This window comes from Tachyglossus aculeatus, chromosome 10 (assembly GCF_015852505.1).
Source record: "Tachyglossus aculeatus isolate mTacAcu1 chromosome 10, mTacAcu1.pri, whole genome shotgun sequence".
In the NCBI taxonomy this organism is placed as follows: Eukaryota; Metazoa; Chordata; class Mammalia; order Monotremata; family Tachyglossidae; genus Tachyglossus; species Tachyglossus aculeatus.
In genome coordinates, this window is record NC_052075.1 from 49,610,852 (window position 1) to 49,626,451 (window position 15,600).

General features: G+C 58.9%; 1 protein-coding gene across 2 annotated transcripts; it reads right to left on the reverse strand.

The window, feature by feature from the left end:
* Window positions 1–1,735: 1,735 nt before the first annotated feature.
* On the reverse strand, window positions 1,736–14,535 carry U2AF2 (U2 small nuclear RNA auxiliary factor 2). Of its 2 annotated transcripts, none has more exons than XM_038753206.1 (12): window positions 14,451–14,535; window positions 8,599–8,734; window positions 8,127–8,171; window positions 7,586–7,689; window positions 7,292–7,443; window positions 6,109–6,225; window positions 5,364–5,502; window positions 5,204–5,283; window positions 4,978–5,100; window positions 4,664–4,750; window positions 4,056–4,304; window positions 1,736–1,904 (listed from the first exon to the last, which is right to left on the reverse strand). In XM_038753206.1, the coding sequence occupies exons 1-12, from the start codon at window positions 14,497–14,499 to the stop codon at window positions 1,770–1,772; spliced, it is 1,416 nt and encodes a 471-aa protein (XP_038609134.1). In that variant the 5' UTR covers window positions 14,500–14,535; the 3' UTR covers window positions 1,736–1,769. The 2 variants fall into 2 exon arrangements, with proteins under 2 accessions (XP_038609134.1, XP_038609133.1); XM_038753205.1 differs by having other exon boundaries at window positions 4,655–4,750.
* Window positions 14,536–15,600: the final 1,065 nt, after the last annotated feature.

Sequence of the window (15,600 nt, forward strand, 5' to 3'; positions counted from 1 at the left end):
CTGGGGAGGTTACCAGGTTGTTCCATGGGGGGCTCATAGTCTTCACCCCCATTTTACAGATGAGGGAACTGAGGCCCAGAGAAGTGAAGTGAGATAATAATAATAATGATGGCATTTATTAAGCGCTTACTATGTGCGAAGCACTGTTCTGAGCGCTGGGGAGGTTACAAGGTGATCAGGTTGTCCCACGGGGGCTCAGTCTTCATCCCCATTTTACAGCTGCGGGAACTGAGGCCCAGAGAAGTGAAGTGAGATAATAATAATGACGGCATTTATTAAGCGCTTACTATGTGCAAAGCACTGTTCTGAGCGCTGGGGAGGTTACAAGGTGGTCAGGTTGTCCCACGGGGCAGGCTCACACGTCTGCACCCCCATTTTCCAGATGAGGGAACTGAGGCCCAGAGAAGTGAAGTGACTTGCCCAAAGTCACACAGCTGACAAGTGGCAGAGTTAGAAGCCAGTTCCTCTTGACTCCCAAGCCCGGGCTCTTTCCACTGAGCCACGCTGCTTCTCTGCGTGTGCAGGTACACATATAACATATGTGCATATATACTTTTAGACTGTAAGCCCACTGTTGGGTAGGAACCCTCTCTATATGTTGCCGACTTGTACTTCCCAAGCGCTTAGTCCAGTGCTCTGCACACAGTAAGCGCTCAATAAATACGATTGATTGATTGATACATGCATATGCACATACATAGATACGTATGGATGTGTGTGTTTGAGGGGGTGTGATGCCGCCAGTCCCGGCCTTGATATTAAGTAAATAAATTAAATTTATTTAATCAAATTAAATAACTAATAATTAAATAATTAATCAAATTAACAGTTAATTAAATTAATTAATTAAAATTAAATTAATTTTAATCAAATCAGATTAATAATTAATTAAATTAATTTACTTTTAATTAAATTAAAATTAAATAAATAAATATTTATTTATTTTACTTGTACATTTCTATCCTATTTATTTTATTTTGTTGGTATGCTTGGTTCTGTTCTCTGTCTCCCCCTTTAAGACTGTGAGCCCACTGTTGGGTAGGGACTGTCTCTATGTGTTGCCAATTTGTACTTCCCAAGCGCTTAGTACAGTGCTCTGCACATAGTAAGCGCTCAATAAATACGACTGATTGATCGACTGAACTAAGTCGGGGCACGGAGGAGGAAGCAGCGCTTTTATTAGAGGATGGGACTCAACAGCCTGGTGGGAAATAGGTGTCCCCCCCCAGCCCCCTACCCAAACCCTGGTGGGAAATGGACCCCCACCAAGCCCCAACCCTCTCCCATCACCCCGCCCCGGCCGGCCGCTTCCTCTGAGACACGGGACCACACGCAGTCGGCGCCGAATAAAATACAACAAAATGTTTAATGAGCAAATCCGTCTTCGCAAATATGAAACTGCCACGGAGGATGGGATGGGAGGAGGAAGAGGGGGCAGTGGAGGGGAGACAAACGACATCTCTACTACAGAATAAATCATCACAGGGAAGGGGGACGGGGGCGACGGGGGGGGAAGGGAGCGTAGGGGGCCCGGAGGAAGTTGTGGGGGGGGAAGGGGGAGGCAGGAGGGGAGAACAAAATTGAAAAAGTTTTGGCCATAAAATATAAACACACTATGTTGCTACCGTGGAGGAGGACCCCCCCCACAAGAGTGGCCCGTCCCCCCTCCATCCCTCCCCCCCGTCCCGTCCCTTCCCCTCTCCCCCCCCCCCCCGCCCCCCGAACCCTCCCCTTCCACAGCTACTCCAAGCCCCCTCCCTCCCCCAGCTCTACCAGAAGTCCCGGCGGTGATAGGAATCGGGGTCACAGTATTTTGTGACGACCACTCTGTTGGCGAACTTGCGCCCTGTGAGGCCCTGCATGGCCTTCTGACAGTCGAAGACGGAAGTGAATTCCACGAAAATCTACACGGTGGGAAAGAAGGGGACACGTGAGAAACCGGGCCGCGGGAAGGATGCTGCACTGAGGGCGAGACCTCAGCGGCCGGGGGCGGTGGGGGTAAGTTGCGGTATCCGTTGAACGCTTCCTCGGTGTCAAGCACTGATTAAATACCATCATTATTATTATTCTAAGCGCCGGGGTAGACACAATTAGGTCCACATGTTTTGTTGTCTGTCTCCCCCTTCTAGACCGTGAGCCCGCTGTTGGGTAGGGACCGTCTCTAGGTGTTGCCAACTTGGACTTCCCAAGTGCTCTGCACACGGTAAGCGCTCAATACATACGATTGAATGAATGATGATAATGGCATTTATTAAGCGCTTACTATGTGCAAAGCACTGTTCCAAGCGCCGGGGAGGTTACAAGGTGATCAGGTGGTCCCATGGGGGGCTCACGGGAGGGAGACTGGGGACTGAGGCCCGGAGAGGTGAAGTGACTTGCTCAAGGTCACACGGCAGCCAAGTGGCAGAGCTGGGACTGGAACCCAGATCTTCTGACGCCCAGGCTGGGGCTCTTTCCACTAGGCAGCCCCCCCGGGGAAGATGGCGTCTGCCGGGGTGAACCCCACGGAAGTGTGAAAGAATCCAGGAAGGGTCCCGGACTAAGTCACCGGGTGGGGGCTGCCCCCAGGCCTCTTCCACAAGCAGTGGGGTGTGTTTCTGTGTGCACTGTGGGGTAGTCTGTAGTCTGGTACCCTGTGACAGGCTGCTTTTTTTAACGGTATTTCTTAGCTCACCTATCCCCCCATCCCTGTCTTACCCATCACTGTAGACAGACAATGCCACCATCCTCCTTGTCTCACAAGCCCCATAACCTTGGTGTTGTCCAACTCTCAGTCCACCCACAAAATCAGTCTGTCACCAAATCATGTCAGTTCCAACTTCAAGACCGTGCTAAACCCCCCACCCTTTCCTCCCCAAACTGCTACAACGCTGATCTAAGCACTTATCCTATTCCACCCTCACTACTGCCAACAGCCTCCCTGCTGCGAATGGTCACTCGGCCTGTCTCTCCCAACTCCAGTCCACACTTCGCTCGGCTGCCCGGGCCGTTCTTCTACCAAAACATCCAGTCCAAGTCTCTCCGCTGGAGGACCTCCACATCAAACAGAAACTCCTCTTTACCATCGGCTCTAAAAAATACTCAATCACCTCGCCTCCCTCCTTTCTTCACTGATTTTCTGCTACAGCTCAAAACGTTCACTTGGTTTCTCTGACACCGACCGACTCGCTGTCCCTTCATCTCATCTATCTCGCCGCCGTCCCTTTTCCCACATCCTCCCCCTTGCATGGAAGTCTCTCTCCCTCCACGTACGCCACACCACCACTCTCCTCTCACCAGCACAGCCTCATTAAGGTCGCATCTCCTCTGGAAGGCCTTCCCCAGTTAAGCCCCTTTTTTCCACAGCTTCCTCTCCCTTCTACGTCATCTAGGATCTGTGACCTTAGGGCATTTGGCATCCCTCCCCCACCCTCAACCCTACTGCGTTTCTGTACTTACCAATAAGTCGTTAACTATAAATTAATACTAAGTACAGTATTTATATTAATGTCTCCCTCCCCCTCTAGCCTGGAAGCTCATCTGGGGCAGGGTACGTGTCTACCAACTCTGTTGTTCCCAAGTGCTTAGAACGGTGACCCGCCCACAGTAGGGGCTCAATCCTTCAATGATAATAATAATGATGACAATTATTAAGCGCTTACTATGTGCAAGGCACTGTTCTAAGTGCTGGGGAGGTTACAAAGTGATCAGGTTGTCCCACGAGGGGCTCACGGTCTTCACCCCCATTTTCCAGATGAGGGAACTGGGGCCCAGAGAAGTGAAGTGACTTTCCCAAGGTCACCCGGCAGAGGAGCGAAGAACCCAGGCAGGTGGTGCCCGGGCTCTAACCCCTAGACCGCCCTGCCTGATGGCCGCCTGCCAGCGTGGCTCAGGCCCGAGACCTCCTGGCTCCATTAACCCCCGCCGAAATACCGCCGCAACCGAGGGCGTTTCCTTCCATCAAATGGTTTGCGAGAAACCGGCCCCCCGGGGAGGGAGGGCAACGACGGGAAAGCAAGATGGGGACGTCGGGGGTCCCCCCCCCCCGCCCCGCCCTCCCCGCCGGGCCCTCTGACCTTGCCACAGCCGGGCACCTCCACGCCGTCCACGGGCCGGGGGATCTCGATGGACTTGACGACGCCGTACTTGCTGCACTCATCGCGCACGTCTTCGACGATCTCCTCGTACTCCTCGTCGTCCAGCAGCTCCTCGGGCAGCACCATGTTCATCAGGCAGAGCACCTCCGTCGGGTGGCCGCCCATCTGCACCTGGGAGCTCATCAGGCCCGGCACTTGCAGCGTCACCGGAGTCTGGTTGATCGTGCTCTGTACGGGAGGGGGGCCCAGTCAGACGACTGCGCGGGAGGTGGGGAGAGGGGACGGGAGGGGTGGGGGGAGGCCCGGCCTCCCCCGGGTCCCCGCCGCCCTTCTCGAAACCCGGGTGACCCCCGCGGCGGCCGGTCCCCGTTCCCCATCCGTCACTCGCCGGCACGGGGAAGGACGCCGAGGGGAGAGATCCCCGGCGGCGTCCGAGGCCCGCCGTGCCTCGTCGTCTTCTCCCCAGTCCCGCTGCGGAATCGGGGCCGGAAAGAGCCACCGGCTCCTGCCCCCCCCCCCCCCCGAACACCCATCCGCCCGCCCCCCCCGCCCCCCGGGAAGCTAGGAAGGTGACGTGCCGGGCTCACCAGCGTGGCGTTCTTGGCCCCCACACTCGCCCGTTGTACCAGCAGTTTCTTGTCCCCTAGCTGCATCCCGTTCAAGCCCGCAATGGCCTGTGGAGGAGGAGGGGATGGCGCTGGGGGGTTTAGGACCGACCTGGACGTCTCTCTCCCGGGCCCAGTCCCGCCCCGGGGCTGGGTGGGGAGCCCCCCGCGCCCCTCGCTTCACTTCGCCTCCCGTCCCAGTTTGTGCGGGGTTGGGCCCGGCAGGCTGGCGGGGTGGGAGACGGAAGAGAGGAGTCGGACGAAAAGAAGCAGGTGGAGGGAGGGCAGGGCCTCACCTGGTCAGTGACGTTGATGTCCACGTACTCACAGAACGCGTAACCCTTGGAGAGGCCAGTGGCACTGTCCTTGACCAGGTTAAATGCCTTCAGTGGCCCGAACGACGTCAACAGTTCCTTCACCTGAGGGGCGGGGGGGACGAGCGCGCGGGAAGAGAGGGGTTGGTCAGGGGAGGACAGCCGCGTCCTACGGAGGCCAGAGGGACGCGAGTGGGGGTGAGGGTACCTGGTCATCGTTCAGGTAATTGGGCAGGCCGCCGATGAATAGCTTGTGGGCGGAGTCCGGGACCACAGTGGACACCACACCTGGCAGGGAACACGGAGCCTGGGTCACCCCCTGGGCCGGCCGGGGGGCCGCCCCACGGCGCGCGGGGCCCGGGCCTCACCGGGCACGTAGACCGACGGATTCTCCGACATGCCGGGCAGCGGCTGGTAGTCGTGGGGCCGGCGGATCTTGAGCGACTGTCCCTGGAAGATGATCCCGTCGAAAGCCATGGCCTGGGTCGTCTCGTCCACGGAGCGGAACTGCGGGTGGGGGAGACGGGCGTGGATGACCGGGGGGTTCCGTTGGGGGGGAAACCGCCGACCCATCTCCCGCCCCCAGCTCTGCCCAAGCCCTCGTCCTGCCCGAAGAAACCCCGAGGACGCGGGGCCGGTCTGGTCAGCCCCGGCCGAGCATCGCGTCTCCGGGGACCGTCGCGTCCTCGGCCTGCGCGGCTCTTCCTGCTTTCTGGCGGCCACCCCCCAGCCCCCGCCGTCGGCCCCTGGACGGGTCTCCATCCTGCAGCTCCCTCGGGGAACTTAGGTACACGGCTCTAAGCTTTTACTTCCCACCCCCGGCCACCACCTACAACTTATTTTAGGTTCCGTCTCGCTCCTCGGGGACAGGGACGGTAGCCAACTCTACTAGGCTCTCCCTAGTGCTCAGTACAGCGCATCACCCAGGGTAGGAGTTCAACAGACACTAAGATTAGTTGCCTAGTTCTTCCGGCTGACTGGGGTGGGACTAGGTCGGTGAGGGACGGAGAGATACAAGGTTTCTACCCTCAAGGTGACAAGATGCCTTGCCCATCCAGGGGCACGCAGGGACTCCCCCCCGGCAACCCCGGCACCCCCGCCTCCCCAAAGCACCTCTAAGAAGGCAAAGTTCTTGTCCTGGTTAATCTGGACGGCCAGGACAGGATTTCCAGGGGCTTGAGTCAACCCACCCAGGCGCATCTGAGCGTTGAAGAAGTCCATCATGGCTTCCTGCAGGGGAGAGAAAGGGACCGGGGGCGGGGCGGGATGGGGGGGGAGGGGGAATACAGGGTCAGAGAGGAGGGAGAGAGGGAGACAGACAGAAAGACAGAAGGGGGATGGAAGACGGAGAGGAAAGGAAAGGGAGAAACAGAAATCGGAAAAGGGAGAGAGGCAACGTAGGAATGGGGAGGAAGAGGTGGAGGGAGGGTCGGGGGAGAGGGGAAGAGGAGGAGGAGGAGGAAGAGACGGAGTGAGAGAGACAGAGAGAGCGGGAGGCAGGCAGGCAGGCAGCGGAGGGAGGGAAGGCAAGAGAGAAGTCGGGTATGAGGAAGAGGAGGGGGAACCGGGAAGAGGAGAGGAGGAGGGGGGCGGGGCGGGGAGAGAGTGGTGATGTGGAGGGCCCTGGCTTTTGGGCCCAGGGGGAGTTTTTCAAATGTAGCAAAGAGCAGGTGAGAAAAGCCAGAATGGACCTTACTTGCCTTGGCCGACGGTAGCAAACTTTTTGTTGCTACGAGGGATCTCAGCCCCACAAATTTTCACTTTAAAGAGAAATGGAAACAGCTCTTTGATCTCGGGTTGGCAGGGAGGGGGAAACGGGTCTGATCAAATGGATTCATCAAACTGTGCGAGTGGCAGATCGGGGGGAGGGCTGGGGGAGGGGGGGGACCGCGGCAGCTGGGGGCTGGGGCGGGGGGGGGGAGAACGACACACGGATGCGGCGGGTCTAATCCCTTACACCCAGAGACGTCGCCGGGAAAGCAGGCAATGGAGACGGCCCTACGTGTCTGTGTGTTGCGCTGTGTGCGTTCTGGCCCAAGGCTTTGTGGTGTCTGTGTGTGTCTATGTCTGCTCCCTCAGCTTTGTTTGGGAGGGGAGGGGGGGAAGGAAGGGGGTCCTGGGGAAGTGGGGGCAGGTGGGGCGGGGTGGGGGGACACCCTGGCCACCAAAGCTGCACTGGCATCCACCTGCAGAGGGAGGGGACACGGGGGGGGGGGGGGGGGTGGAGTGGAGAGAGGCAGTATGTAAGTCGTGGGGGGAGGGGAGGGGGGCCTGGGGGAGAGCAGGGAGGCAGTACCTCAGTGATGCCGAAGGGGATGTTGCCCACGTAGAGGCGCCGGGCCTGGCGGGTCATCTGGCTGCCAACCACGGGCACCGGGGTCGGGGTCACCGCCAGGCCATCCGGAGTCATGGTGGGGAGCAGGGCGGTGGCTGGGATCTGGCCGGCCGCTGAGGGAGGGGAGAACCCAGTGAGCCCCACCTCCCTCCGCTGGGCCGGACCCCCCTCCCACCCCACCCCACCGGCTCCGGAGCGGGGTGGGGGAGAGGAAGCCCCCCTAGGCCGTGGGGGGCCCCGGACAGGAGGGGCTACCTTGCATGGCCTTGTACTGCATGGGGGTGATGTGCTCGAAGCCGGGCGGCGGCACGTCCCAGTATTTGCGGATCTTCTTCTTCTTCTCATGGCGCGGGGAGCGGCTGCGGCGGGAGGGGAGCCGTGACCACCTCCGTCGGCCCTGGGCCCTCCCTCCGCTCCCCACCCTGCCATCCCCCCGCAGAGGCGCTGGGTCAGACAGGCAGGAAGAGGTGGAGGACAGAGAAGGAGGAATGGGGGACGAGAGGACGGACCCCACCCCCCCCCCATCCCCGGAATCTTTGACTCCCACCTCCCCTTTCCCACATCTCTCCACCATCCCCCCAACCCTTGATCTTCTCTTCCCCGCCATCTCTCCTCTGCCCTCCCCCAACATGGTCTTAGGTTATCGCCCACCGCCCCGCTAGACTGACCCCCCTCCTCTCCCTCCCGGCCAGGAAGAGAAAGGGAGAAGATGCTGGAGCGGGAGGCTTGGGGAGGGAGAAGAGAAAGCGAGGAGAGAAGAGGAAAGGCGGGTGGGGGAGAAGGGGTCCAAGCTCACATGAGTCCGCTCTGCTCCTCTCCGGGGGTTCTGGTCAGGGGTTTGCTGAGGGTGGGAAGAGGGAGAGGTGTGGGGACGGAGGGGTGGCCTGGAGCCCTCTCCCCTCACGGCCCCAAAGGATGGCTGCGGGTCCGGGGCTGGGGGATACAACAGGGGGGACCTGCAGAGTCCAGGATCCTGGCCCCGGCCAGCCTCCCACCCCAGGGACGACGGGGTCCAGTCCGGAGTCCGGCTGACGAGCCGGTGGCCGCAGGGGTGGGAGGATGACGGCCCCTGAGGCTCTGGGAGCCAGGGGCCAGCCCAGTCCAAGCCCCCACCCACCCACCCACCCCCGGCCCTCCAGATGACCAGCCAGTCCCTACTCCACACAGCCGACCCTCAGACTCCCTGACTCTTCAGTCCTTCACCCCCGCTACCCCCCTTTACCCTCAGGTGGTTGCCCGCGCCATCCCCTGCCCCTTCCCCCGGATACCTGCGGCGCCGTCGGTCCCGGGAGACGCTCCGCTGATCCCGGTTACGTCGGTCACGACTGCGGCTGCGGCGTTTGCGATCCCGGCTGCGGGACCGGCTGTGGCTGCGCTTCCGATGGCGGTTCTCCTTGTCCCGTTCTGACGGGGCCAGGGAGAGGGCAGGCGGAGAGTGAGGGATGCCGCGGGCGGGGACCCCTCGTCCTCTCTTCCTGGGGTCACCTCCCCCACCCGCCAAATCACAGGCCCCGGGAATCAAACCGCCTCCGAGGCCCCAAGCCACCAGGCCTTGCCGCAGGCCCCTCAACAACCCGGGATGTCGACAAAACCAAGACCGAGATCCCAGAGAGATCCAGGGAAGACGAGGGAGGAACAGAAACCGAGGGCCCGCCGCCGATCTCTGTGGGAGGGTTGCCCCCTCACCAATTAAGGACCAGAGGAGGGAGAGAACAAGGAGAAAATGTCACCCGGGACCCTCTTCCAGGCAACTAAGGCCGAGAAACGGCCCTCGGGAGTCTGCCGTTCCTCTCCCACCCCAAGCGACCTCTGGCTCCGGATGGATTGAAGATCCCGTAACAGGGATTGGGTGGAAGGGGCAAGGTGAGTTGAGAAACCTGAAGCCGGCCGCTGTAAATAATGCAGGAGCTCGGCCGATTCACCAGGTCCGCCAGCCACCCGGGCGGCCCTAGCCTTCCCCCCGGGTTTCTCGGTCTTCCGAAAACTCCTACCTCCTGGATGAAAGCAGCAGGGCACCTGAGAATTCCTTCCCCACTCCGGGGCTGTGCGCTCAGTGTCTTTTTGGTCTTTTCCCGAGTCCCTTCCCCGCGTTCTAGTACAAGTTGTGGTCCTCCCATCTTATTCCCCAGAGCTCAAAGCAAGACAGGGTGTACTGTAAGGGCTTAATGAGTGCGAAAGGCACCGCTCCTAGAGATCCCGCTTAAAGCTCCCAAAGGGGGGATGCACGCGGTCTGAAGTGGGCACAGCCATCAATGCCTAATCAATTGTCCCATGCATGGGCTCTATCTCCTCCGGACACTTCCCGCACACGCCTGCGTACGGAAAGAGGCTGCAGGTGGATCCCTGCCCACCGGTGACCCTGACTTTGTGCACGTGAATATCCTGGGCCCCGAGGAGACGGAAAAAGAGATGTTTGCAGACTCAGGGAACGTAGGGCGGTGGTAGAGGAGACTTCCGACGGAGAATTCTCCGTTCTGGCGCTGCCACGGCACCCGGCCCTAACCCAGCTTCAAAAAGCACCCAAGTCAACCTCTCCGGATTGGGAGGGGAAGAGGCGCGGGTCTCCGGTTGGGACGCGAGGAGGGGAAAGCAGAGGGCTTCAGAAAGACTTGAGGGATGAAAAACGGTGAAGGGAAGCAGCGTGGCTCAGTGGCAGGAGCCCGGGCTTGGGAGTGAGAGGTCATGGGTTCTAATCCGGGCTCTGCCTGCTGTGTGAGCTTGGGCAAGTCACTTCACTGGGCCTGAGTTACCTCATCTGTAAAATGGGGGTTAGGACTGTGAGACAACCTGATCACCTTGTAACCCCTGCCAGTGCTTAGAACAGTGTTTAGCACATAGCGAGCACTTAGGAAATACCAACATTGTTAATATTACTGCTATTAAGGGAGACCCCATTCAAAACTCCTGGACGGGGGACCCCCCTCCGCCTCCAACCAGCCAGTGGATTTCAGGGGGCCCCTAAAGCACACACTCACAGGGGCGCGCTGAGCAAAGCGGGGGCACACCTGGGCAACCTTCCCTCTCTCCCTCCCCCAAACCCACCGTCCTAACCATCACGTGGCCGGTACAAGTGAGAAGCAGCGGGGCTCAGTGGAAAGAGCCCGGGCTGTGAAGTCTGAGGTCACGGGTTCAAATCCTGACTCCGCCACTTGTCATCTGTGTGGCTCTGGGCAAGTCCTTTCACTTCTCCGGGCCTCAGTTCCCTCATCTGGAACATGGGGGTGAAGACTGGGAGCCCCCAAGGGGACAACCTGATACCCTGGGCTTCAAGGCTGTCCATCCATCCCCTCGCCCCCTCCTACCTCTCCTCCTTTCTCTCCTCCTACAGCCCAGCCCGCACCCTCCGCTCCTCTGCCGCTCACCTCCTCCCCGGGCCTCGTTCTCGCCTGTCCCGCCGTCGACCCCCGGTCCACATCATCCCCCTGTCCCGGAATGCCCCCAATCCCTCCACCCATCCACCAAGCTCGCTCTCTTCCTCCCTTCAAGGCCCTACTGAGAGCTCACCTCCTCCAGGAGGCCTTCCCACACTCAGCCCCTTCCTTCCTCTCCCCATTCCATCCCCCTCACCTTGCCTTCTTCCCCTCCCCACAGCACCTGCATATATGCATATATGTTCGTACGTTTTTACTACTCTATTTATTTTATTTATACGTATTTATTCTATTTATTTTATTAACACGTTTTGTTCTCTGCCTCCCCCTTCTAGACTGTGAACCCACTGTTGGGTAGGGACCGTCTCTAGATGTTGCCAACTTGGACTTCCCAAGCGCTTAGTCCAGTGCTCTGCACACAGTAAACGCTCAATAAATATGATTGAATGAATGAACGAACCTGATCACCTTGCAACCTCCCCAGCGCTTAGAACGGTGCTTTGCACGTGGTAAGCGCTTAATAAGTGCCACTATTACTATTATTATTAACAAATCCCGGCTCCGCCACTTGTCAGCTGTGTGACTTTGGGCAAGTCACCTAACTTCTCTGGGCCTCGGTTCCCTCATCTGGAAAATGGGGGTGAAGACGGTGAGCCCCCCGTGGGACAGCCTGATCTCCTTACAACCTCCCCAGGGCCTAGAACAGTGCTTTGCACATAGTAAGCAGTGTGGCTCAGTAGAAAAGAGCCCGGGATTTGGAGTCAGAGGACATGGGTTCAAATCCTGACCCTGCCAATTATCAGCTGTGTGACTTTGGGCAAGTCACTTCACTTCTCTGGGCCTCAGTTCCTTCATCTGTAAAATGGGGACGAAGACTGTGAGCTCCACGTGGGACAACCTGATCACCTCGTAACTTCCCCAGCGCTTAGAACGGTCCTTTTAGACTGTTGGGTAGGGACCGTCTCTATATGTTGCCAACTTGTACTTCCCAAGCGTTTAGTACAGTGCTCTGCACACAGTAAGTGCTCAATAAATACGATTGATTGCTTTCCACATAGTATGCATTTAAACGCCATCACTATTAGTAGGTGCTTAATAAATGTCATCGTTATTGTCATTACTCAATCATACTTATCTAGTGCTTACTGTATGCAGGGCACTGTACTAAGCGCTTGCAATGTGGCTCAGTGTTAAGAGCACAGGCTTTGGGGTCAGAGGTCATGGGTTCAAATCCCGGCTCTGCCAATTGTCAGCTGTGTGACTTTGGGCAAGTCGCTTCACTTCTCTGTGCCTCAGTTACCTCATCTGTGAAATGGGGATGAAGATTGTGAGCCCCACATGGGACAACCTGATCGCCTTGCATTTCCCCAGCACTTAGAACAGTGCTTTGCACATAGTAAGTGCTTAATACCACCATTATTACTATTATTATTTGGAGTCAGAGGTCACGGGTTCAAATCCCAGCTCCGCCAACTGTCAGCTGGGTGAGTTTGGGCAAGTCGCTTCACTTCTCTGGGCCTCAGTTCCCTCATCTGGAAAATGGGGATGGAGACTGTGAGCCCCACGTGGGGCAACCTGATGGCCTTGCATTCCCCCAGCGCTTAGAACAGTGCTTTGCACATAGTAAGCGCTTAACAAATACCACCATTATTATTTGGAGTCAGAGATCATGGGTTCAAATCCTAGCTCCGCCACTTGTCAGCTGGGTGACTTTGGGCAGGTCGCTTCACTTCTCTGGGCCTCAGTTCCCTCCTCTGGAAAGGGGGGGATGGAGACTGTGAGCCCCATGTGGGGCAACCTGATGGCCTTGCATTCCCCCAACGCTTGGAACAGTGCTTTGCACATAGTAAGCACTTAACAAATGCCATCACTATTAGTAGGCATTTAATAAATATCATTGTTATTATCATTACTCAATCATATCTACCTAGTGCTTACTGTATGCAGGGCACTGTACTAAGCGCTTGCAGCGTGGCTCAGTGTTAAGAGCACGGACTTTGGAGTCAGAGGTCATGGGTTCAAATCCCGGCTCCGCCACTTGTCAGCTGGGTGACTTCGGGCGGGCCGCTTCACTTCTGTGGGCCTCAGTTCCCTCATCTGTAAAATGGGGATGGAGACTGTGAGCCCCATGTGGGGCAACCTGATCGCCTTGCATTCCCCCAGCGCTTAGAACGGTGCTCTGCACATAGTAAGCACTTAACAAATACCACCACTATTATTATCATTATTTGGAGTCAGAGGTCATGGGTTCAAATCCCAGCTCCGCCACTTGTCAGCTGGGTGACTTTGGGCGAGTCGCTTCACTTGTCTGGGCCTCAGTTACCTCATCTGTAAAATGGGGATGAAGACTGTGAGCCCCCATGGGACAGCCTGATCACCTTGTAATCTCCCCAGCGCTTAGAACGGTGCTTTGCACATAGTAAGCGCTTAACAAATGCCACCATTATTATTATTATTTGGAGCCCGAGGTCATGGGTTCAAATCCCAGCTCCGCCACTTGTCAGCCGGGTGACTTTGGGCGAGCCGCTTCACTTCCCTGGGCCTCAGTTCCCTCATCTGTAAAATGGGGATGGAGCCTGTGAGCCCCACGTGGGGCAACCTGATCACCTTCTAACCTCCCCAGCGCTTAGAACGGTGCATTGCACGTAGTAAGCGCTTAACAAATGCCACCATTATTATTATTATTTGGAGCCAGAGGTCACGGGTTCAAATCCCAGCTCCGCCACTTGTCAGCCGGGTGACTTTGGGCGAGCCGCTTCACTTCCCTGGGCCTCAGTTCCCTCATCTGTAAAATGGGGATGGAGCCTGTGAGCCCCACGTGGGGCAACCTGATCACCTTCTAACCTCCCCAGCGCTTAGAACGGTGCATTGCACGTAGTAAGCGCTTAACAAATGCCACCATTATTATTTTTATTTGGAGCCAGAGGTCACGGGTTCAAATCCCAGCTCCGCCACTTGTCAGCCGGGTGACTTTGGGCGAGCCGCTTCACTTCCCTGGGCCTCAGTTCCCTCATCTGTAAAATGGGGATGGAGCCTGTGAGCCCCACGTGGGGCAACCTGATCACCTTCTAACCTCCCCAGCGCTTAGAACGGTGCTTTGCACATAGTAAGCGCTTAACAAATACCACCACTATTATTATTTGGAGCCAGAGGTCACGGGTTCAAATCCCGGCTCTGCCACTTGTCAGCTGGGTGACTTCGGGCGGGCCGCTTCACTTCCCTGGGCCTCAGTTCCCTCATCTGTAAAATGGGGATGGAGACTGGGAGCCCCACGTGGGGCAACCTGATGGCCTTGCCTTCCCCCAGCGCTTAGAACAGCGCTTTGCACATAGTAATCGCTTACCAAATACATTACATTATTATCATTACTACGCGGGGGGGGGGGGGGGGAACCCGGCCAAACCGTCGTGGGAGACGAAGGTGTTCACGACCACCACAGGGGGGGGGGGGGGGGCGCGGGGACGCGCGCGCGCGCGCGCTCGGCGCGGGACCGGAAGCGGAAGTAGTGCCTGGCGGACGGGCGCGAGTCGCCCCCTGGCGTCGCGCGCGCCCTCCCCCCCCCCAGGCCTGGGCCACGTGGGAGGGGGCGCGCGCGCCGTGGGAGGTCACGTGGCCGCCTGCCCGCGCGGGACGCGTGTGCGCGTGCGCGCTGAAAAGCAGGGGGAAGGGGAGCGCGTGCGCGATGAAAGGGGGCGCGCGCCGCCTCCCCCCCGCCCCCGCGCCCCTTCCCCTCCGCGCCCAACCCTCACCCTGTTTGTTCTCGTTGAGCTGCCGCTCGAACTCGTCGAAGTCGGACATGCTGAGACGGCGGCGGAGGCGTCCCTCGCTCCCTCCTCCTCCGTGCCCGCCCGCCCGCCCGCTCCGGCGACTTCCGCCGCCCCTTCGGCTCCTTCCGGCTACGGAAAGGCACGCCCCCTTCCGGCGGCGGCGAGGGCGCCCCCTCCGTTCCCGGCCTCCGGCTTTTCCGGAGACTGGCCTCGGCAATTTCCGGAGGATTTCAGCCCCGGACTTCGGCTCCTTCCGGAAGTTCTGTGCTTCGGCTCCTTCCGCCGCGACCCCCCCCCCCCCCGCTTCGGCAACTTCCGTCGACGCTTCGAGTCTTTTCGGCCTCGGGAGGTGGAGGGGAGATACGGAGGGAGGGTAAGAAGGGAAGAAAACTAGCGTGGGGGAAGGGACCCGGCGGGAAGGGCTACGCCACTCCGGGTCACGTGGTCGGGGGGGGTCGGCCTCGCGAGGGGCGGGGCAGGCGCAGCTGATGCGCGAAACAAAAGGAGGCAGCGAGGGGCCGCTCGGCAACTTCCGGCGGTGGCTTCTGCGCCTGCGCGGCGCTAGGGCGGGGCGGCTTCTGCGCCTGCGCGGCGCTGGGAGGGCCGCCTTCTGCGCCTGCGCGGCCCTGGGGCGGGGCGCCCCCCGCGGCTGCGCGCGCAACCGGAAGCGCGACGGCGCCGCTTCTGCGCCTGCGCCGCCGGGGTTACTTCCGGTTTCGCCGCGCTGGAGGCTCGCTCCCCGGCGCCATTCTGCCCGTCGAACCCCACGAAAGTTGGAGGGGGGAATCCCGGCGCCTGCGGGCTCCAGCGGCGCGAGGCTTCGAGGGCCGGGGTCGTTTCTGTTCCAGAGGCCGGCGCGCGTGCGCCGCCGGGTGGACCGAGTTGGGGGATAGACGACTTCCGGTCGGGGGGGAAGTGGCGCCGGCGCCCCCTGGCGGAGGAAAGCGCGACCACCGCCGAAGCCCCAAGCATCCTTCCTTCATTCATTTAATCGTATTTATTGAGCGCTTACTTCATTCATTCATTCATTCAATCGTATTTATTGAGCGCTTACTGTAAGCACAGCACTGTACTAAAAGTTGGCAACATATAATAATGGCATTTGTTAAGCGCTTACTACATGCAAAGCACT

Bases quoted from the DNA above. Each gene is read 5' to 3' on its own strand.
- U2AF2 (XM_038753205.1), bottom strand. From the start codon at position 14,499: ATGTCCGACTTCGACGAGTTCGAGCGGCAGCTCAACGAGAACAAACAG. The intron at 7,444-7,585 runs GTAGCCCCTCCT...CCCCTCCCTCAG, and splicing joins GCAGTACAAGGCCATGCAAG to CGGCCGGCCAGATCCCAGCC. The intron at 5,503-6,108 runs GTGCTTTGGGGA...CCCCACCCGCAG, and splicing joins AGAACTTTGCCTTCTTAGAG to TTCCGCTCCGTGGACGAGAC.